The sequence below is a fragment of the Zootoca vivipara genome, chromosome 13, assembly GCF_963506605.1.
Source record: "Zootoca vivipara chromosome 13, rZooViv1.1, whole genome shotgun sequence".
NCBI lineage: Eukaryota > Metazoa > Chordata > Lepidosauria > Squamata > Lacertidae > Zootoca > Zootoca vivipara.
The window spans coordinates 16,576,046-16,599,386 of record NC_083288.1 but is presented as its reverse complement, the minus strand read 5'-3'; the positions used below and the strand labels follow the sequence as shown (position 1 = coordinate 16,599,386).

The 23,341-nt window shown below is 47.6% G+C and overlaps 2 protein-coding genes across 5 annotated transcripts in view; both read left to right on the top strand.

The window, feature by feature from the left end:
* The first annotated feature begins 811 nt into the window (after positions 1 to 811).
* Positions 812 to 5,846, top strand: LOC118094934 (pro-adrenomedullin). Its single transcript, XM_035135718.2, has 4 exons — positions 812 to 990; positions 1,697 to 1,791; positions 2,839 to 3,000; positions 4,947 to 5,846. Exons 2-4 carry the CDS (start codon positions 1,706 to 1,708, stop codon positions 5,173 to 5,175), a joined length of 477 nt encoding a protein of 158 aa, XP_034991609.2. The 5' UTR covers positions 812 to 990; positions 1,697 to 1,705; the 3' UTR covers positions 5,176 to 5,846.
* Positions 5,847 to 7,273: 1,427 nt separating this feature from the next.
* Positions 7,274 to 23,341, top strand: part of CPT1C (carnitine palmitoyltransferase 1C) — a 54,964-nt gene continuing 38,896 nt past the window's right edge. For 2 of the 4 annotated variants that reach the window (XM_035135051.2, XM_035135049.2), the window contains exon 1: positions 14,271 to 14,366. The gene's annotated coding sequence lies outside the window, so the exon portion shown is untranslated. Of the gene's footprint in view, positions 7,401 to 8,386; positions 8,488 to 8,785; positions 8,852 to 14,270; positions 14,367 to 23,341 lie in introns of those variants that run through there. The other 2 variants (XM_060281111.1, XM_035135050.2) reach the window with 2 other exon arrangements.

Here is a 23,341-nt window from a genome sequence, read left to right as displayed (position 1 = left end):
CACAGGAGGCATGCGCCACGATGCATGTGCCACGACGCGCAACGCATGCGCACACAGGAGGCATGTGCCGCAGCGGTGCGGCAACCCCACGAGCAAGCTGCAGAGTGAGGCAGTCAGGGCTTCTCCTCCATGGCAGTGGCCACGTGGTCAGCCCCGTCTAGCCTGCTGCCCCCCCCCCGTCCAGCCTGCTGCCCGGGGCAGCGCGCCCCACCCCTATTACTACGCCACTGCATATGCGACTTTCTGCACATGTCTTGGCTGGGGAACTGCTTTGCAACATTCAGAAAAGTGCAGATTTCAGAACAACCTAACAGCTGAGACCAATGCAAAACTGCCCACTCACCTGATGCAGTTTTTAAGAAACCTGCCCCCTTGCTTTTCTGGTGACACAAAACAAAAACTGGGCAAGGTGTTCGTACTCCCTTCCTCATCAGTTGGCCGCTGATGTTAAGCGGTCCTTTGGAATGGGGAAGGATAGCAACGGGTGGTGGGAGAAATCGAGAAGACAAGAGCACTTAGATCTCAAGATGGGAGGAGGGAAAATACCAGGGAATAGGTGTAGACCTGTGTGTGTGCGTGTGTGTCTGAGGACGTGTCTGTCTGTCTGTCTGGGAGGTCAACAGAGGGCGGGGAGCCGGTGGGGGGGGGGAGAATCCCTGCAGAGTCAGACAGGATGAGCCGGTGTGAATATGTGATACATGACAGAAAGCATGAAAAGGAAGGCATAGGCTGGGGGGTGGGGGGTGGGAAGGGATAGGATACAGCCCTTTGCCTAGCCTTCAAACAAACCGGGAAGACCCACCCCCATCCTGTCTGCTTGTGAAGGTTTCGGAAGCTCCCCCAAAGGCCCCACCCCCTGAACAGTGGCATAAAAGCCACACACCCACCCCAGCGGCTCAACACTTAAGCAACTACTGCTGGACAGAGCCTCAGAATCAAAGTGACCAGACCAGACCCAACTCGATTCGACTGGACCCCTGGAGAGATCAGGTCAGTGTCTCCATCTCCTCAGGACTTCTGCGTGCTCTGGGATTTAAAGAGGCTTTGTGACTTCTCGGGTAGCTGATAGGCTTGCGTTAAGAAGGGCTTTGGTGAGCCTCTCTTGGCTTTTGGGAGGTAAAGCAGATGTTATCAACCTAGAAGCGTGGATGGAATGGAACTGATCAGCTGGGCTGTGATGATCTATCAATAGCTCTAGGTTTGGGGAGGGAAGCGTACGAGCTGGATGTGAGCATCACTTGGCTACTTCTAGGGTGATCAGAGAAGGTTCAAATTGGCTCACTGTTTCCCAGCAGATGAATTAAATTCCTTTCTGGGGCTTAATTTATAAACTTGAATTAAAAATTAATTGGGGACGCATTTTTGTCGCTCATTTTTTAAAAAAATTGATCAATCTCATTGATTGATCAAACAAAATGTTGCAGTAATTACCTGCCAGGGGTCTCAGCTCATTTTTAAAAGTCTTATTTACATGTATTCATATCCAGTTGTAGACCTCACTGTAAGGGAGAGATGCTGTTTTTGAAATCGCACCCTCATCCAATATATGTGGGGGGTTGTGGTTGTTGGTGAGGAAGGAAAGGCAGTCTGCTCAGATGTGTTTTTGTTAATACTTCAAGTGCCCCTTGAACCCAGGATCCAGAACGGAGCCAGAATGAACTATAGTGGAGATTCATCTTTCCCCTTTTCTTCCCAGGTCAGGATCATGGATTCAAGAAGTTTTCTTGTGATGCTTTGCTTTCTGATGACATCTTCATGTCAGCCCTGGAGGGCATTTGGAACAATGGACAGGTGAGCAGCTGGGAAATGGGCAGGCGGCGATTCAGGGTGGTTGGTTTCGAGTAAGGAGGAGGGCAACGCAATGCAAAAATCACAAAATTCACCCCCCGCAAGAGGTAGCAATGGGGCCACCAACTTGAATAATAATAATGATAATAATAATAATAATAATAATAATAATAATAATAATATTTATACCCTGACCACCCGGCTGGGTTTCCCCAGCCACTTTGGTCGGCTTCCAACAAAATATTAAAATTCAATATTTTAATTAAATATTAAATACTTAATATTTTAATTAAATATTAAATACTTAATATTTTAATTAAATATTTAATATTTAATATTTTAATTAAATATTTAATATTTATCAAATATTAAAAGCTTCCCTAAACAGGGCTGCCTTCAGATGTCTTCTAAAAGTCAGAAAGTTGTTTATTTCCTTGACATCTGGTCGGAGGGCGTCACTACCAAGAAGGCCCTCTGCCTGGTTCCCTGCAACTTGGCTTCTCGCAACAAGGGAACCGCCAGAAGGCCCTTGGTGCTGGACCTCAGTGTCCGGGCAGAACGATGGTGGTGGAGACGCTCCTTCAGGTATACTGGGCCAAGGCCGTTTAGGGCTTTAAGGGTCAGCGCCAACACTTTGAATTGTGCTCAGAAACTTACCGGGAGCCAATGTAGGTCCATGAACTAGAGAGATCTGGTCTGTTCCTTTCAGGGCCGGTGTTATGTGGTCTCGGCACATTAATGGCTTTAAAAGAGGATTAGGCAACTTGATGGCTATTAATGGCTGCTCGCCATGATGTCTATGTGCTATACCTGCTGTCAGAGGCAGTGTCCCTCTGAATACCAGTTGCTGAGAATCGCAATCATGGGGCATGCCCATGCACTTAGGTCTTGCTTGTTGGCTGCTGTGTAAACAGGAGGCTGGACCAGATGGGCCATTGGCCTGGTTCTGATGTTCTGATGAGAAAGTGAGGGATCCTCCCCTCACCTTATGGCCACCATCGATGTGTTATAACCACCACCACCCCTTCCCTGGTACCTTCTTTTCTGCAGGCGGCAGCCGCCTCCTTTTGCCTCCTTCCTGAATCAGCTCCTGAAGATACGCGAAGGAGCAGACGGCAGAGCCTTGCAGGAGCCTGGGTTGGAAGCAGCAGAAAGGTCCACCCAGTGGGCGCAGGTGGAGGGAGTGAGAAGCCAGCTGAACCTGTTGAAGAGGTAAGCGGCACCGGCCGCATGATGTCTCCCTTGGAAGGACAGCATCCCTGCACTCAGAGCAGACTAGCCCCATTAGATCTTCTTCTTCTTCTTTGGCGATCACTCGTAGCCGAGTAAGGTTGTCTTCCATAAACACGATTTTAACAATGGGTCCGTAAGTGACCGTGGAGGCCAATTCTGGATCCGCACGTCCTTCCACAGTGGGGACATAGGTTTCCAGGTGGGAGTTGATCACGGTGTGGATTTGCCAAGCGTGCCTTCCTCTTAGCGCGTTTCTCCCTTTCGTCCTGAGATTGAGTTTCTTCAAAGCCCATGACACCTTTGGGAAAGGCTGTTCTCCAACTGGAGCGCTCGCAGGCCGGTGTTTCCCAGTTGTCAGTGTTTATACTACATTAGATATAGCCACTAGATCACCCTCTTTTTCCAGAGAACACTGCCTTCAGCTTTCCATCTCACACCCGTCAAGGAATGCAGGAAACTGCTTTATACTGAGTCATACCATCGACCCATCTTGCTTAGTAATGGCGGCAGGTCTTTTGGGGTTTTGACAGGAGATAATCTCTTCCCTACCTGGAGATGTTGGTGGTTGGGCCCAGGACATTCTGCTACTGAGCTATGGCCCTTAATGATCATCTGTCACGGATGCCAACTCGACAATTCTATGATTCTAGAGCTGTGTCTTCCAGCACAGTGGACCTCAGACCTTTCCAGAGAACCTGGGAGTCAGGGCATGGTCTTTCAACCTATCAAACCTGTGTGACAATAGATCTAGAACAGGGCCAGCCAATGTGCTGCCTTCCAGATCTTGCTGGATTCCAAATCCCATCACCCCTAGCCGGGGATGATGGGAGTTGTAGTCTGGAGGGTACCATGCTGGCTATATCTGATCTAGAATATAATATCTTGGTTTTGCTTTATCTGCATTTCACAAGAACAAACTCGCTCTCTCCATATTACAACTTAAATTTCATTTTTTTCCCTTGGGGTTAGAGCTTGTGAAACAGCCTGGCAAGCTAAACGTATCATCTAACCATTCAACACCTATTTGTGTCAGGCAGAAAATATGTAAAATGCATTCCACAGACAGAAGTTGCTAAACCATCCCCAACCCCCCTTTTAATTAACCCGGGAGGTGTTTTGCTTCCCAATAGGCAGAAATTTTGCTGGTGAAGCTTTTTCTGATGCAGTAATGAAATAACGTATGAGGACTCTTCCTATTAAAACAGCGGATGCAGTTAGGAGTATCGTGACACTTCATTACCATGTTAGAAAGGGGGGGGGGAATTCACTGGCAAAACTGAATTTTCCACCTACACATGTTTGGGGTATGACCCAATCTTGATTTGCAATTGCATGATACCGATCTAAATACTGTAGACAAATAGTCTGACTCAGTATAAGACAGCTTCCTGTGTCCCTATATGGGTGTAGTTATTTGGATGGTAGTGAAGAGTAAGTTTTTCCCCCAGTGTGAAATAAGCCTTTAACTATTATTCTGTTTTTAATCACCCCCCCCCCAAACTGGATCAGACCGAGATGAAGCCATCTCTTAGCTTGGCAAAAACCAATTCCTAGCCCTATGACAATCTTAGCCTGAGTCCCTCAGGTGGTGCGATGGGTCAGTGCACCAGGCTGTTAACCAAAAGGTTGGTGGTTCGAGCCCACCCAGGGACTGCTGTGGGCAGGATTCCTTCATTGCAGGGGGTTGGACTAGATGACCCTCGGGGTATCCCTTCCAACTCTATGATTCGAAGCCTCAGCTCTAGTATTGCATGGGTAGGGAGCCTGTGATTCTCCAGATATTGCTGGACTATAATTCACATCATCCCCTATCACTGGCTGCACTGCCTTGCTCCCATTCAGGAGATCATTCCTCCTGCCCCAGACCCTATCTAGGTCCTCTACAAGACCCTAGCGTTCCTCACACGTCTTTTCCCCACCTACAGCTCCGCTCCTGGGCACCGTGTCCCTCGGCACCTGCTGGCCTCGCCTTCCATGCGTGGGTGCCAGCTTGGCACCTGCCAGGTGCAGAACCTCGCCAACCTTCTGTACCGTTATGGGGGCAACAGCCAGAAGGACGAATCCCGCAAGAACAACAAGGACACAGCCGATCCCATGGGCTATGGGCGCAGGAGACGCCGGGCGGCTGGGCATGGCTTGCCCACTCCCACTTAAGAGAAACCATGCTGACGAGGGGAAAGATGGGCACCGACTGAACCAGGCTCTGGGAAGCCGCAAGGATCAACCGAACACGCTCAGTGACCCCGAGCGCTCGGAGGCAATGGCCAACTGCAAGTGTGGCCACCATCCGAGGCGTGGGATGGTTTTGGGTCTTCTTCTGTCTCCAGCGTTTTAGTGCCCCCCATCCCAGTTCAAGATTTGGGCCGCTGGTGCCTAGCCAAAGCTTCATAGGGATGCAAGGTTGTAGAGCGCATAGCTGCTACAGCTCACAAGGAGTTCAACGGAGTTGTGTGTTCAGCGGCGGTCAAGCAGCTAAGAGCCCCCCTCTCCAACGGGGCAGAAGCTCTTTGCCAGAATGCAGGAGGAGGATGCTATAGAAGCCAAGGAAGCGGACGGGAAAGCGGTCATGCGCCACCCCCACCCCCCCGGGAAAAGAACACTGGAACATCTCGGCGTTGTGGAATAGCTCCTCTGCAAAAGTACAAATGGACTTTACCGGCTATGCGACATTGCAGGCAGGGTGGTGGGATTCCTGGGGATTCCTGGCTTCTGTTCTTCATTTGTGCATCAAGAGGAGATTTCAAGTAAAAAGATTTATCCACCTGGAATAGTTTGGGGTGTTATTTGGTGCTTTGGCTGGGGTGAGGTTGTTATGTGTGCTAGGCGAAATGAGTGGTTGGGAATGTATGTCAATTCCTCCCCCCCCCCCCCCCGCCCTCTGGTGTTAATTAAACTGCACACTTCTCTCAGAGATCCCAGGCTTCCTGGTACTGCCCTGTTGCGCTTCCTGCAGGCACCAATGTAGCCCGGTTTGTGCCTTGGTGGAGCTAGGAAATGTGGATTAAGTCCCATGTTTGGTTGCCAGAGGTGTGGTTATACTCCTCATTCAGTGAAGGAGTTGCTGCGAGCTGGTGAGATCCTGTCACAAGCCTTGGTTGTTCTGAACGACTACAGAATGGCACGGGCTCCTGAGCACTCTGCTTTGGCTCTTGGGACCTCTGAGTTGCTCAGAGCTGGTTGTTGTTCCCAAAGGAGGGGGTTACAAAGCTTTTCACTCGCCTAAAATAGCCATTGGTTGGTTGAAGATAACCTGAGCATAATCTGTGCTGTCATTTTGTTGATCACTAAGAGCTATAAGCAGATGGAGCTTCTGTATTTTTCTGCCCATGTTGCCATTACCATTATTATTATTATTATTATTTTGACAAAGTAATAATAATAATAATAATAATAATAATAATAATAATAATATAATGTGCACCCCACCCCCGAGACCATTCCATTGTAACTATCCAACCTCCCAAAATTTCAACACCACCAGCGATGGTTTGGCCCCTTTCCGTTTTAACAGGACAAATTCTACAAACACCTTCCATATCTCCTCAGAATAATTTATCCTGCATATTCCCCATCTTACCTTAATGGCACATGTTAATTTGTCATCAATGGCTATATTCCACAAACCATTACCATTTATTTGCAAATTAATCGCCTCCATCCTCAAAGGAACTGCATACATGGTTCATGCCTCCACCTTTTATCTTTACAACGGTCCTGTGAGGTAGGTTAGGGTGGCCCAGCATTGCCCAGGGCGCTTCATGGATGAGTGGGGATTTGGACCTGGGTATCTCCAGTCCAGGTTGGCCATTGTAACCACCGAAAAAATATATCTATTAAAGGGATGCAAAGAATGAGAAAATACTAGGATGCCCCATCTCCTCCTAAAGAAGAGAGGTTCACCTTGTTGGCTTAGAATCAATGGAACTGTGAGCCACATCTGCTGGTTTCTTGGGAAGGTAGAGATGGTAATTAATCAAGCCCAGGGCTAGCCAATGTAGTGGGCTCCAGATGTTGTTGCACTCCATATCCCATCAGTCAACGGCCAGGCAGAGTGCCTGTGGCCTTCTTTGGCTTAATTTCATGTGGATGGTGGGGGCAGAGGGACCCCGAAGGCCAAGGTGGAGTGGGGGGAGGGGGTGGTGCAAGAAGGGAAGGGAATCCTCTGCAAGCAATCACATCAGACGTCTACTAAAAGTGCCCTGTCTCTTCTCCACACACTTCAGCAGCTCTCTCTCTCTCTCTGTTTTTGTATAAGTGGGGGAAGAAGGCTGTAAGACAACTAGAGGGTCAGGAAGAAAGAGGGAAGGGACAGAAAAAGAAAAAGGATAGCAGGATGAAGGATGAGCGAGGACAAGTGCATAGGAGGACTGGGAAACCAGGTTGGTGGAATGTCTGGATTCTGGGGCGGGGGGGGGGGGGCGGGGGGTGAGATCCAGGCCTTAGGCATGAAGGCATGATCTGACTCATTCCAGAGCGGTTCACAAAATATACAAACAAAATTGATTAAGATTATTTTTATTTTTAAAAACAAACGAACGAACCCCACCACCACCACCATAGCTGCCAAGTTCTCCCTTTTTTTAAGGGAAATTCCCTTATGCTGAATAGGCTTCCTCGTGAGAAAAGGGAAAACTTGGCAGCTATGCACACCACACGTTAACATATTCTACACCAGGCATCCCCAAACTGCGGCCCTCCAGAATTTTGGCCTACAACTCCCATGATCCCTAGCTAACAGGACCAGTGGTCAGGGATGATGGGAATTGTAGTCCAAAACATCTGAAGGGCCGAAGTTTGGGGGGGGGGTGCCTGTTCTACACATTTTGCAACTCCTGCTTCCATTAACAAGAAGGCAATGAAAAGTGAAATGAAACGAGGTTCAGAAAACTGGAGCTCTCCGTGGGTAGTGAAACAGGGAGACTTGAAGCTATTGTGGAGGAGTGGGGTGGGGGGAAGACGACTGGAAATCTGGGGTTGGGGAAACCTTCCCCCCACCCCGCCCTCCAGCTAAAAAAAAAAGAGGGTCAGCTGCGGCGGCTCCGGAACCTCAAGGCGGGAGCTCCGGAAGCCCCGGCCACCTCCAGCAGCATCAGCATCAATACAGCGGCGCTGTGCATTTCGGGAAAATCCTTGTACGGCCGGAGCCGGCATGGCCAACTGGGCGGTGACGAGGAGGGGAGATGCTGGAGGCCGGCGGGCAGGCGGGCGAGGACAGGCGGACTAGTGGGTAGAGGAGCAGGGGGCCGCCAAGGGCAAGGACCTGGAGGAGCGAGGAAGGAACGGCTCGGGAAGGAGGAGAAAACGGAAAGGATGGAGAGGAGGAGGAGGAGGAGCCGGGGTGCCGCTGAGGACCCCCGAAAGGCTGCCCGTCGCCAGGGGGGTCCTGCTCCCCAGCCCTGAGGTTCGGCGCATGGCTCAGCCCCGGAATTGGGTCGGGTTGGGGGGTCACCCCAGAGAGGCAGCAAGGTGAGCCCTCCCCTCCCCCACCCCGGGCCTAGTGGGTGCTGCTGGCAAGACAAGGCTCCTTTCTGGGTGCTGCTGGGGAGGCGAGACCAACCCGGGTCCGGAGTAGCAGAAACTGGAGGGGGGAGGGGAGGCACTGGGACGGGGTGGGGTTTTATGGGTTAGTGGTGCTGAGTTATGGGTTCTTTGAGGGAGCAGTGGAGCCTAGTGGGAGTAGCTGTGTGGGCTAGGGGCGTCCGGGTGGGTGTGCCTTCTTCTGAAAGGACCAAAGGCAGGGTTTTTTGTTTTTTAATTTCCCCAGAGTTGGCAGCCTGACCCCTACGGAGGAGCCCAATGAGCTTGCGTGAGAGACTTGCTGGTGGAACAGGTATGTAATAGCTGAAGGAAGGTGGTCTCCGTGGGGGGGGTCGGGTGGGATGCCAAGGTTTATGGACACCCGTGTGTGTACAGCTGGCCGTCGCTTCCTGAGGGCATCCACTACATGGGGTACTATTTATAGACAAGCCTGCGCAGATACCGAGGCAGGGGTTTGATCAATGATCTGTTGGCACAATGGAGATTGGAGGGGGGGCGGGGCGGGGGGGGGTTGGGGAGGAAATGGCAAGCAGGCAAGTGGCCGTCCCCTCCAGCAGGCATCGATTTATATCTCTGCTGCTTTTGCTTGGCTTGCTACTGTAATGAGATGATGGAGGCAGAGATAATTGCTTGCTTCCAAAACTTAAATGGCAAATAGGATTTTTCTTATGCCACTTTGCGCACACACGCACACACACACTCCCAAGTCTTTCCACCAGATGAGAAACAGTGTCTGTCATTTTCAACTTTCGAGAAGGTAAGGAGGTTAGTGGCCTTGGATATCTCCATCCTTTTAGGCTATAGGTCACAGGGGATCCTCTGAGGTCACATGAAGCAGCCGTCTGTGTTTTTTATACTGTGGTTTTATGCTGTAACCGCCCTAAGACCTACAAGTATAGGGTGGTGTAAAAATTAAATAATAATAATAATAATAATAATAATAACAACAACAATCTTTTAAGTGGGTGTGGGGATGGGCAGTGCCTGGAAGTGAGACCTCTGAAAAACTTATGTTAGCCAATCCTTTTCTCTGTCAAAAATAATGTGAAGGCCAGTAAAAACATTTTTGTGTGGGGAGTGGATGTCTTCTGTTTCCCTTCCTCACTTGGCTCCTCTCGTACACACACCCCTCCTCCAATGTTGTAATCGTTTTAATTTTAGCAAACATGTTTTGTGGGTGGAAAAGCAATTTTGGTAGCCCAAAGTATCTTCAAAGGATCACACCCTTTTATTTCATGTCGGATCATGCAGCCTCACATATAACTCCATAAAAATTACCAGCTGACAAATATGTTTACTAGCTCACCTGATTTTAGATTCCTCCTCTGCTAGTTATTTGTGGCAATACTGTTGGACTATAGGGGAGCCAGGGGGAAAAAGAAAACCCCCTCCCTCTTTTTAAAGTTTGCAAATGTTTCCTTGTTCTGCCACTTGAAATAAATTAAAGGGTCAAACTTTTCTTTTAATAAGAGAAAAATGAAAATCTGCCATAAGAGCCTGCAAATTTAAACCAGAAGGTTGATGCTTAATCATTTTCCCACAGGTTATTTTCATGATTAAAATCAGCCTCCCAACATTACTTTTCCACTCAGAAGAAAACATGAGTGGGGAAGGTCTAAGTCAGGCACCCCCAAACTTCGGCCTTCCAGATGTTTTGGACTACAATTCCCATCTTCCCCAACCACTGGTCCGGTTAGCTAGGGATCATGGGAGTTGTAGGCCAAAACATCTGGAGGGCCACAGTTTGGGGATGCCTGGTCTAAGTGCTGCTTCCCACACCACTTATTTTATCATATTTGTAGCTACCTATGGTTGACTTTTTGTTCTTAATTATGGTCTGCCTGCCTGCTATGTTTGGTGCTTGCTTGTGTTAAGCAAAGTCTTGTTTAACTGAGTGAGACATTTCCATGGGCTGTAGTGGCAGGCAGTGAAATACCTAACTTTAAAAGGCACTTCCTGATACCACAGAAAGCACATTTTTTTGTGGCTGGCTGCCATACACTTGTACATCTTCATCACTTCACACCTTTTCCCTAAACCTATAAGTGGAAAGCCTTAAGTAAGGAAACCAGCAAATGTGCACCTCATGCATATGAGATAGAGAGAGAAAGAGAAATGGCTCGACACCTAAACAACAGCACTAGCCATGCCAGTTTTGGTGGACAGCTGTTACTCAATAGAACCCGGAATATCAGGCATGTAGGTTTGTGTGTGTGTGTGTGTGTGTGTGTGTGTGTGTGTGTGGAGTCTAGTTGATCACGTGGGTCAATAGGAATACATATTGTAAGGGGGAGGGATTACAGAGAACCCCTCCCCCTCATCAGAAGCAGCCCGTCTCCAAGCAGTCATGAGAGCAAGGGGCCTGAAGGGGTGAGTCAGGAAACGGAGAAAGAGTGCCAGGGCTCTGGCAGCACTGGAGAGCCCCTGCTCCACAGGCAGGAAGAGAGAGAGGCGGGAAGAGTGGACAGGAATAGGGCAGACCGTAGACCCCCCCCCCCGACACCGGTATTGAGAAGGAGGAGAAAAGGGGGGAGGAGATTCACTGTCCCGAGGCTTTTATGTTGGTCAAAATCGCGAAAGGGGGCAGTGCCGGATTCTGATTCAGAATAAGGAGACATGAAACCAGCAGCTCGCTACACTGTAAATAATGTGCACTAATAAAGACTTTTGAAAGACAAGCATGTGGAAGGTCGTTACTCAGGAGTAGTCATAACAACCCTGACACATATCCTAGGTGCCACCTAGATAGCAATCTGAAATGGGCCTCAGAAGTCATGCAACCTAGAGAGTTATTAAAAATCATGTTAGTTTTCAGGCTATTTTCTAATTCTGCTTCAGGTAATAGATTAAAAAGAGAGAGATTTGCTTCCTGGAAGGCTCGGTGGGGGCAGAAGAACTAGGCTAAACCATATCCATATAATTAATGGATATAGTCCGTGTCTTGGTGTTCTTAAGCAGCTAGCATTTCGGTTTAATTGTTCATCGTAAAAAGATAAGACTCTCGTGGATGGAAGGATGTCATTCAGGAATAAAGCGAATATACCTGAGAGGTGTTGGTGGTTAGAAAGCAGGCAGCACTTCTTTCTGCGATGGCATTAGAGGAGGGCTTCTGCTTCGTGCATCTCTGCCTAAAGGAGGGGCAAGGAACCTGAGACCTCGCTGGCCAACAGGTCTCCCTGGGCCTCTCTCCAGGCCGCATTTCTCACCAGCTCTGCTGTGCATCTTATTCGAGTGCTTTTGCCTGTCTGGGACCTGTTCTTGGCCTGAGATAATGCCTCTTCCTCGCTTGGATGGGGGGGGGGCAGAAGGATTTGTGTGTATGCTGAAAACCTCTGACTGTGTGTGGCTGGAGGACTGTAGCCTGCTTCAACAGAGGCAAGAGTCCCGTCCATTACCCCGCTTTCTTTTGTCTCTGGCCCTGCCCACCAGTGGCATGTGGCTCTCTGAACAGGGTCCTCATCCCTGGTTTGATATCCTCCAGCTAAACAGGTTATAGCGAGCAATTGGAAAAAATGCAGAAGAGCTAGGGGTGAATAAATGGAGGGGGAAATTGAATAATATAATTTTAGAATACCTAACAGTGAAGATGTATAAAATGAAAGGGTTTAAGGTCAATGAGAAAGAGGAGGATTGGTTTGAAAAGATATTGAATTATTCGGGTAGGTTTGAACAATTTGGGGTAATTAAAATGTTAAAACTTAAATAAACCTTGCGGAGTGTGCAGCTTGATACCGGTATATATAGAATTGTACATATGGTTGATTTAAATATGCTTTTTTATTGTTTATGTACACCTAATGTATCGGCCGCCGGGGGGTTTCACTGTTTGTGTTTGGTTGTTGGTGATTTACCGTGAATAAAAAAATTTAAATTAAAAAAGAAAAAGAAAGATATTCTCCAGTGGGTTCCTCACTTTCTTTCCTTCTCTCCCTCTCTCCTTCTTCCGCAAACCATTAGGGGCTGGATGTGAAGTTGTGCACTCTCGAGGAGACACCCTCCTGGGGCTCAGTGATGTTTGTGCATGTAAACTCCGGGTCCTAATTTGTTTCTACTTACACTGAGTATTATTGGCACGGGGGCAACATGTTTAGCAGTGTCTAGCTCTCAAGCATAGTGTTGGCTTAGCTCCAGCTTGCAAAGCCCCCCCCCCAAGGTGGCTGTATATGATTTCAGTTCGTTGAGTTGCAAACCCCAGTTTCTTATATGTAATTTCATCTGGAGTCTTTATGCATTTTTTTAAAAAGTGGTTTGATTAGAGACAGTCTGGACAGCTCAGTTGATTAGAGGATGGTGCTGATAACGCCCAAGGTTGCAGGTTCGATCCCCGTATGCATATTTCTGAATTGCAGGGGGGTTGGACTAGATGCTCCTCAGGGTACCTTCCAGCTCTACAATTCTATGATTCTGTGGTGTGCAAGAAAAACAGATTTGATTAGGAAAAAGTGTTGCGTACTGTAAGCCTGCAAATTACGCGGTGGTTATGTTCTGTGGATTGTGCCTAAAGCCACAATCGCATATAGTCAAAACCCATTGAATCCAATGGCAGGGGGAGCGGGGCAGGGATTGCCAATGTCATTTCCCCCAGAACTCTGGCCCCTTTTTATTTTTTTTATTTTGCCATGCACATAAAGCTGAATGTGCACATGTAAAATGTGTGTAACTTGGGGCTTGCTGTAGTTTTAATGGGGAGAGTCCCCAGTCTGGTATAGGAAAGGCCAAAGCTTTATTATTATTATTATTATTGTTTGTTTATTTTAATTTTTCTCCTTTAAAAGCGGTGTACAAATAGGTACAGGAGGGATACACGAGATGCTGCGTACAATGAGTTAAAAGATAATCAGGAAAGCTGAACTTAAATTGCCTTCTTTTATAAAACAACAACAACCAACAAACAAAAAAACTGCTAGTACATTTGAAAAGCTAAGCAGGGTCTGATATGTTTTCAAATTGGATGGGAGACCACGTGTTGAGATTCCTGCATTGCAGGGGTTGGTGGTCATAAAGTGCCCTGTGGAACACTTTAGCACAAGGATCGTGAGGCCAAAACTCAATTTGATTTGATATCCCACTTTATCACTACCCTAAGGAGTCTCAAAGCGGCTAACATTCTCCTTTCCCTTCCTCCCCCACAACAAACACTCTGTGAGGTGAGTGAGGCTGGGAGACTTCAAAGAAGTGTGACTAGCCCACGGTCACCCAGCAGCTGCATGTGGAGGAGCGGAAACGCGGACCCGGTTCCCCAGATTACGAGTCCACTGCTCTTAACCACTACACCACACTGGAGGGGAATCACTGTAAAACTGTGCCCCAAATAGTCATCCCTAAGAGCTGGCCTTTTGGGGTGCAGTGGCATATATTTATACAAATCATTATATATCCCCATATCATAGGCATATGCCACAGAAGTTTAAAACAAGCCATACAGTAACATCATATTTAAAACCAATTAAAAACAGAAGAATTCAAAGCAAACATCAGTAGACCATTAATTGCCTGGGTAGGTCTGGAATGTAGAGCAGAAATGTTTTCAGCATGCTTTTAAAAGCTGGTACAGAAGGTGCCCATTGAACCTCTTTTAGAGGGATGTTCCAAGAGGTAAACCTCTGGCCCTTATTATTTAGTTCCATGTAGGCTCCCATGGCAAGAATTGGGAAGTCTTCACTGACTTGCCGAGCTGATTACAAACCAGTACAACCAGTTTTGAAGTGGGAGGGAGTTTGAGCGGAAGAGTCAGCCAGCACATTTCTTAGAGGAGGCTGCAAGGAGCAGATTGTGTCTGTGCTTAAGCGATCCAGCGCTGTACGCAGGTAGGATTGGGTACTGGAGCAAAGAACACGCAGGAAATTGGATCAGGGAATGGGTGGTTGTGTTGAGATAGAATTTAGGGCAGCCTCAGAAGATACAATGGAATTTCCTTGGTGGTTCTTCCACAACGCAGTTGTATGGGAGAAGGAACGAGAGGGATGGAGGGTGTGAAGGTTGGAGCAAACAGGGCTGCGATTCCAGATCTAGCGGAAGGGAGAGCTGGATTATTTAGAATGGCGGAAACAGACTAGGAGGTGGATTCTGTAAATCTTCCATTGTTCCCGACAATTCGCCGGGCTGGGCGTGATGGAAGTTGCAGTCCAGCAATATTTGGGAGGGACTGAAGTCTTCTAGGTTCTGTAAAAATATATTTTTGATGTTTGGTTTCCATGTTTTGGTGGAAAACAGGGTTGTGTGTGTCATTGGTTTTTTGTTTTGGTTCACATGGGTATGGGGAAAAGTGGTTTCTTGCCAACACCTTGGGTGGAGTCTAGCAAAGAGCCGATTGCCAGGATTCCCAGGTCCCAGAGTTCAGAACTTGCACCCCAGTATGTCTCTTCCCTGTCATTGCCTTAGGTTTCTGCCCCCATGCTTTCTCTTGCAAAGTGTGCTTGCGTCCGTTTGTTTGTTCATTTGTGAGTGGGAGGCTGATTGGTGGATGCCTCAAAGGAAGCGCACTTCCTGATTTAAACTCATTCCAAAGTGTCTGTCTCACTGGGTGGGACTCATAGAGAGAAAAACTGAACAACATTTGGCAATGTCACTGTTCCATAGCAGTGGAGAGGGCTGGAGCCCACGAGAGCCTCAGGTTATCCCCCAGCCTAATGACTTGCTCTAACTATGAAGCGTGATTTACTTCCCAAAGAATTAGAGTAAAACCACACATTACATTAACTACACTGTTTGCCCTTGAGTGCAGTAGTTTCCTTTCAAAATGTCCAGCATGGATCAGGATCTTGGTGTGTGTTTGTGGGGGGTGGGAGGGGGGCTTTAAGCTTCTGCCCTCTGCTGAGGTCCCACATCTGAAGGGGAGCCCCACGCCTTCCCTTTGCAAGGGGAAACAAGCTGTCATTCGGTCTAGTGCCTACGTTGGGTTGCCCTTTTCCCAGGACACGTCCTCCTTTTCATGGGTAAGAGTTGTCGTAGCAATCTGTAGTTAAAAGCAGAAGTCGGCAAACGTGTCCTCTTTTTTGCTCTTCAAAATAAGGCAGCCCTAGTGCTGGGAGCATTTCCCCCCCCCCCCAGGCAAACAGCAGAAAATGTTCACAAAAAATGGGCAGTTTTGCAAGAATTCAGGGTAGAACAAGGACTGCAATAAGCAAATGAGCCTCAATTTGTTGCTGCTGTTATTGCAAACCTGACACAGGTAATTAAGTTTTCAGAAATTGGGTTGTTTTGCTGGTGCTTAGTAAGAAGACAGCTATTCCCAGATTGCATTTGAAATTACAGGTTTATGTTACTTTATGGGGTTGCAGATTATATATACTGTGCTGTTTAGTGGACCAACAGGTTGGATTAGGTAGGCTGGAATCCTGGGGTCCTTTGAAACTCTTCTTCTACCTAGGTGATGAGATAGTCTGGGCCCCCAGGCAAAACGGCAAGCGATACTAACATTTTCCTGTTGTGGCTTGACATTTCACCTATATAGCTATGTTCCTCCTCTACGCCTTTGCTATAGCATCTTGTTTCAGCATTGCATATTTTGAGGCTGACCCTGCAGGGGAAAGGAGCGAGCTAGCTGTGTGCTAGATGGAAGCAAACTGCTAAAATCAGGAGAATTTGAGTGCGGCGGCTGTAACTCAACCTGGATCCTCGCAGCCGGTGTGATGTTTTGATTCATTGATCTACAGCTTTTAGGGAAAGCCTCTGTGTTTTTCTTTGACCAGGCAACTCTTCCTGATTTTCCAGCCACTTTAACCCAAGAAAAGGCACCCTTGGGATTGGGAAATATTCAATTACCTCCCCTCCCCCCCTCGGAGAAAACAGAAACAGGCTGGCTTCTTTGCTCACTCCAAGCAGAACCGGAAAATCTGTTAGTACGGGAGTAATTTTGTTTATGTGGTTTTTCTCTGCTTGCCAAATTCCATTTGAGGTGCTTTGCTGCAACGCAATAAAACCCATTTAGAGGCAACTGCTGAGATGAAGCCCTTGTCACCATCTGCCCCCTCTCCCCAAGCTAGCTAGTTCAGTATGGTGCATTGGCACACAGTGCTTGGGACTGATCAGCACTAGCTGCTTGTGGACAGCACCCCCTACAAAGCATGCAACGTCCGTCTTCTGTGGACAGGCCAAACGAGTCTGGTTGTGCTGATGGAACAAAGCTCCAAGCAAATGCTGACTGGAGAGACGGAGGGCTGGAGGGACCTAGAAAACTCAGGGCCTAACTGCGTGCTGTATTAATTGTGTGGTTCTTAGCCACACCAGAATTCTTTAAAATGCAATGCTGCAAAAGAACATCTCCCATAAAAATTAATACTACGGTAATAAATGCAATGTTAGGCACCCAGCGGGGGGGAGGGGGGAGGGAGTAATTTTCACCTGGGCTGTATCCTCAGCCACAATCCCAAAGGGATTTCGCCCCCATCCCTGCACCACAAGCTGCAATTAACTATAGGGGAAGGGAAAGCTACTTTTGAAGGTGACCCGGAAACTGCAATTAATCCAGAATGCGGCAGCTAGACTGGTGACTGGGAGTGGCTGCCGGGACCATATAACTCTGGTCCTGCATTGGCTCTCAGTACGTTTCCGAGCACAATTCAAAGTGTTGGTGTTGACCTTTAATGCTCTAAATCACCTCGGTCCTGTATACCTGAAGGAGCGTCTCCACCCCCATTGTTCAGCCTGGACACTGAGGTCCAGCTCCGGGGGCCTTCTGGCAGTTCCCTCATTGCGAGAAGTGAGGTTACAGGGAACCAGGCAGAGGGCCTTCTCGGTAGTGGCACCCGCCCTGTGGAACGCCTTCCCATCAGATGTCAAGGAAATAAGCAACTATCCTATTTTTAAAAGACATCTGAATGCAGCCTTCTTTAGGGAAGTTTTTAAATATTTAATGCTTTATTGTTTTTAACACTTGATTGGGAGCCGCCCAGAGTGGCTGGGGAAACACAGCCAGTTGGGTGGGGTATAAAAAATAAATTATTATTACTATAAAGCCTTCATTGGTGCCATTGCAGCACAGGTGTTGGGGGGCAGATTTTTTTTTTATTGGGATCACAGCTGGGGAGGGTTAAGTTTCCCACCCATGTGCTTTGCAATCCCCATGGAAATTGCCCTCCATGCCTGGAGTTGTTGTTACTATTTTTTAAAAAATTCACTGACCTGGTTGCAAAAGATGTACAATCAACAGAGCAAGTATTTGGGTTGCAGGCGCAACGACGTGCTTTTTTAAACAAATAGGGATGCAAGGAAAAGGATAACTCTGAAATGTGCAGTTTGTCGGATTTCTCATTTCCAAAGCACATCGACTAAAAACTTGTTACCTGGCCACTGTCTCTAACCCACATGCAGTTTCTTAAGTATCTCTACAATTTGCCATATTCCCCTTTGGCTGTCCCTGCCTAAAGAAATTGCCCTCTGGCAGTGACTGCCCTGGTTCTGTCACCCATAACTATATTTTGCCGGGGGGGGGGCATGCGTGGCCAGTAATTACCAGGGTGTTCTTCCTGTTGCTGGGTAGCAATGGCTTTATGATGAAGCCTTGCTGTGCATAAATAGATCTGTTTGTGTCTTGTGGGAAACAGTTCTCCTATGCTGAAATTATCTCCATATAGGGGAGGGGAAAAATGGCATTTGTAGAAGCCTGGTGTTACATATCTACAGATAGCTTGCAGTGGCAGACCTACATGTTGGGGGCCCTGAAGCTTGGACTGTTATGGGGACTCCTTCGCAACCAGCAACGTGGTATGAATAACCACTGTTATCTTCTTCAATGGGGTTATTCCACCTTTTTATATATATATTTAAAAAATTTAACTACCGTACTACATCTCAGATTTTGATTAAAACCACTGGATTGGATTATCTCACATGTCAAAGTCACTGGTGTGAATTAAAATTCCCTATGCCTCATAGTTTCTGAGTTTTGGGGAGGTGAAAAATAGAAAAAAATTATATATATACAGTATATGCACTTTTTCCAGCAATGTGGACTATATGGTAGTTACTTCTGGGGCCCTTGAAGCTTAAGCATTAATTTCAAAGTAGATCTGCACCTAGTAGCATGTTAACAGATCTGACTCTGCATATGAAAAGGGTCCCGCATGAGCAAAGCTTCTGCAAACCTTTATTTTAAGTCTCTCATAATGCAAAAGTTACTTTTCAAAGGTATTTTGCAAAGAGCCCCCCCCCCAAAAAAAAATGGGGAAAGAAAAGAGCACCCACTTTTGGATGGTGGTTAGTTTCTGTTTGGGAAATGATGTTCTTTGTCTTTGTGAGGCAGCTGCTGAGCTTGGTGGACTTTGAACGGAACAGAGGATCATTGAGTTTGAGAGTGCGATACTCAGGGTGGATTTGCCACAGGGCAGATAGGTGCTTGCGCATGACCCCTGTTGTGAATCAGAGTGCTGAACACCGGCGAAATCCAAATGTTAAAGGGAGAAAGTCCTCAATGGAGAAGCAAGATTTGCATGGGAGACAGATCTATCGGCAGGGCAGGGCCATATAGCTCAGTGGCAGAGCATTTGCCTTGCATGCAGAAGGTCTCAGGTTCAACTCTCAGCATCTCCATGCAGGGCCGAGCAAGGCTTCTGCCTGCATCCCTGATGAAGCCATTCAGTCTAGACAACGCTGAGAAAGATGGGCCGATGATCTGACTTAGTATAAGGCAGCTTCCTATGTTTTTAAACCAGCGACAGTAACTTTAAAGCCTGCAACCGTGAGGCGCTTCCCGTCTGGGTAGTTCCTGTTGCTGATTTATACGACGGTCCTAACTCTCTCCCACAGAAGCAAGTCTCATTAAATTCGATGGGACTTACTCCCAGTGAAGTAGGGTTAGGACTGCTGCCTTAGAATGACATCTGAATGTTTAGTCGGTATTGCACAAGTCTCTTAATCTCAGGGTTGTGGGTATGAGCCCCACGTTGCACAAATTTTTTCCTGCATTGCAGAGGGTTGGACTAGATGACCCTCGGGGGTCCCTTCCAACTCTGCAATTGTATGATTCTGAGTGAGGTGTGTGTGTGTGCATGATTCTGAGCTGCATTTCCACCTTCCCTGTATCCAAATGATTCTGTGCTCCAGTCTACTGCCTCCCGAGGAACAGTTTAACTACCACCATTCTTGCCTCGGAAAATGCTGATATTCTTTTCTTCCCTGCATTCTTGCTCTAGCTCAGTAGTTCAGTGCTCACATCCTCCTTATTCTAACAAGAATCTTTGCATTTCCCCACCTTCTCTCTAAGGAAACCAGGGATTCTTCCCTCTCATCGCAACTCCCATCTCGCTTAACATTAACCTCCCAACTCTCTCAGAGGTTTCAAGGGTTAATTAAGATCAAGATATCACAGCATTGCCAAACTCTGTGGGTTGGGCCTAGACTAACAGCACAATTCCAGGCACTTCTACTTAGATTTAAATTCCCATCGAAATCAATGAGACTTATTCCAGCAAGAGTGCCTACAGGTTCGCAACCTTAGTTGTGCATAGGTCCCATAGGAGTTAATGGGATCACTTAGTAATGACTTACAGTTCAAGCCTACCCATGTCCACTCAGAATTAAGTGCTGTTAAACTCAATGCGATTTACTCCCAGGCAAATGGGGTTACGATTGCAGACTTGCTTCTCCACTGAGAACAATGGGACTAAGGTGTCATTAATGGTGCCATTAACTAAGGTGTCAAGGAAGCTGTCAAGGAGCCAGGTCATCCAGGCGCACACACGCAAGGTGGAATGCAATTAGCTTTTTATTGGCAGAAAAACAACAATGCAGCAATGTCCCTGGTTAGCCTTGACTCAACAAAGGTGTTGCTGAAACTAAGCTCTAGGCATGCCATTTCCCCTCTAGCCTCTCACTCTGGATGCCTCCCAAGCAGACAAAGACTGCGTTGAGCGACTGGGTATGTCAGGCGTGTTGTGCAGGACCGGGCCATTCTGGAATGGGGAGCCAGGGGGAGGAGAATAAGGAGGACTAGGACTGAAGTGTAGGTGGGTTCCCACGAGGCAAGACACAGTGATAACAACAATAACCTTTATCTAACTGCATAACTGGGGAAAAGAGGCAAAGCAACTGCTTATATATTTCTGAAAGCCTGGGCCACTCCCACTCCCAACGTGATTGGCTGTCTAAACTTCCAAGCTGCAAATCACGACTCAGAGTCCAAGGGCCAATGGCAGAGGCCCAAATCCTGAAATGTTCTGTGATTGGACAGCATGTATCGAAAATCAGAACACAGGAGCTCAGAATCCTTAGTCCAGACTCAAGCTCAGGCAAACGCAGGCCACTGAATGCATAACAGGGACTGTTTGCGCTCACACTGTGACTCTCAGATTCTAATCCTGTCCTGGAAGACCCTGAGCCCCCTGAATCGCTCAAGTCTCCTGCTTCTATCCGCTCCCAGCTCTTCCCTTCTGTTGATGGCTCCACTGTGTCCCACCACCAGGCTCCGGGCTCTAAGGTGCCGTCATCTTCGGAGCCCTCCCTGGGGGGATCTTGGGAGGCAGGCTTCCACCAGACTTCTTCATCCAATCTGTCCCTGACATAAGTTTGCAATCTAACACTGTGAAAAATACAAATTCCTAACATCAGCTCCCTGGAAGGACAGATCGTGAAGCTGAGGCTCCAATACTTTGGCCACCTCATGAGAAGAGAAGAATCCTTGGAAAAGACCTTGATGTTGGGAAAGATTGAGGGCACTAGGAGAAGGGGACGTCAGAGGACAAGATGGTTGGACAGTGTTCTCGAAGCTACGAACATGAGTTTGACCAAACTGCGGGAGGCAGTGCAAGACAGGAGTGCCTGGCATGCTATGGTCCATGGGGTCACGAAGAGTCGGACACGACTAAACGACTAATCAACAACAACAACATAAGCTATCTTGCTTGGAGTTGGAAAAGTGGGCAGTTTACCTGAATTAAAAGGTGCCTGTGTTGTTGTTGTTGTTGTTGTTGTTGTTGTTTGTTGTAATTTAAACCCCGCCTTTCTTTCTGAAGGGCCCTCCATTTCTAACACCCTAGACTCCCACGCTGGCTCATAGTTTGCATGCACCCTGCTATCGCGCAGCAAGCATTAACTATTTTAAAATCTGCTGGAGTTGCAGCTTGTGCCCAAGGCAACAATATTTTCTTATGCTAGAAGGGGGGAGGGAAACCCCAGTTTCTTCCTTTATATTCATGCCCAGCTGCATCCGGTCCTTGGCAGGCAGTGTGCAACAGACGTTAACCAATTAACACCCCGTGGTTTTCCTACCAAATGCTCAGCAGCAGCTACTTCTGAGGTAGAGAGCATCAGATTTTATGCAAGGTCACATCATTGTGTTTGGGGGTGGGGGTCTAAGGAAAAGGCAGGCTTGTTATATAGCACTTGTTGCTCTTTACAGTGATCGTGCGAAGTAGATTATATTACTGTTCCCATACAGATGGGAAACTGAGGCTGAGAAAGAGGAGTCTGTCCGTGGCCACTCCGGATATCTCTAGCTCAGCAGTGAGTCGAACCAGTTTCACCAGCCTAGATCTACTAATGTAGGGTGGGAGATCCTGCAGGGAACATGCTGGTGAAGCAGCACAAAACAGGATTGAAGTCCAGACCAAGATGATCAAGGGTCTGGAAAGCAAGCCTTATGAGGAACGGTTGAAGGAGCTGGGCATAGAAAAGCAGTGGCCCCCTTCCGAACTTGTTTCCTTCCTGTGCCCCCCCCCATCCTAATGGTAGCTATTTAAATGTTTTGCTTGTAATTAGAACATGTTTTTTATATATAATTTTTATAATTTATAAAAATACAGTTCCTTAAAATGATAGGAACCTAATGAAATACTGCTGAAGCAGAAAAAAGAGAGAATCATAGAGCTGGAAGGGACTAAAAGGATCATCTTTCTAGTGCAACACCGTGTAACGTAGGAAACTCAGCTAAAGCATCCATGACAGATGGCCATCTAACCTCTGCCTCAGAGATCGCCCTCTCCTGCTGGAAACAAACCCGGACTGCTTCAAGAAAATGCATGTGGCAAAAAGAAGCGCTAGGCTGCCCCCTGGTGGGCCGCCCCCTTACCTACTTGTGATTGGCCAAGCATATCGCCAGCCAATCAGAATTTTCTTTTTTTTAAATCTTTTATTTTCTTCTCACTTCTTTCTGTGGCTCCATAGCCTCCCTTGGAATATCTTGGGGCACCCCAGCGGGGCCATATGGCTTCCAGTTGGGAAACACTGGTCTAAAGGGTTGTCACATGGGAAATAGAGCAAGCTTGTTTTCTCCTGCTTTGGAGGGTAGGACTCAAACCAATGGCTTCAAGTTACAAGGAAGGAGATTCTGAGCAAACATTGGGAATAACTTTCTGACAGCAAGACCTATTCGACAGTGGAACGGTCTCCCTCGGGAGGCTTTTAAGCAGAGTTTGGATGGGGCCATCTGTCATGGATGCTTTAGCTTAAATTCTTGCATTGCAGGGGGGTTGGACTAGAGGACCCTTGGGGCCCCTTTCAACTCTACAATTCTATGATTCTTTGCTCACTAGCTGGTGACAGTCCAGTCCTGCTGCCTGCAGAGGTCTCCACATCGCTCAAGAGTCCCAGTGCCGGCTTGTCCCAGGGTACCCATGTCTCGTAACACCCCATCCATTTTACTACGAGTTCTGATGGAAAGGGAGAGACGACAATAAGTCATGCCTCTTAGACTATGCCTAGGCCTGAGCAGACAGACGATGCTGAAGTCTTTCCTCTTGGACAGCGAGGGGCGCACTGTGGTTGCGGTCCCAGTGGGGCCGGAGAGGCATACTGCAGTGGGGCAGGCCCTGCCATTCCATTCTGGTCGCATGATCTGAGGTGCGCT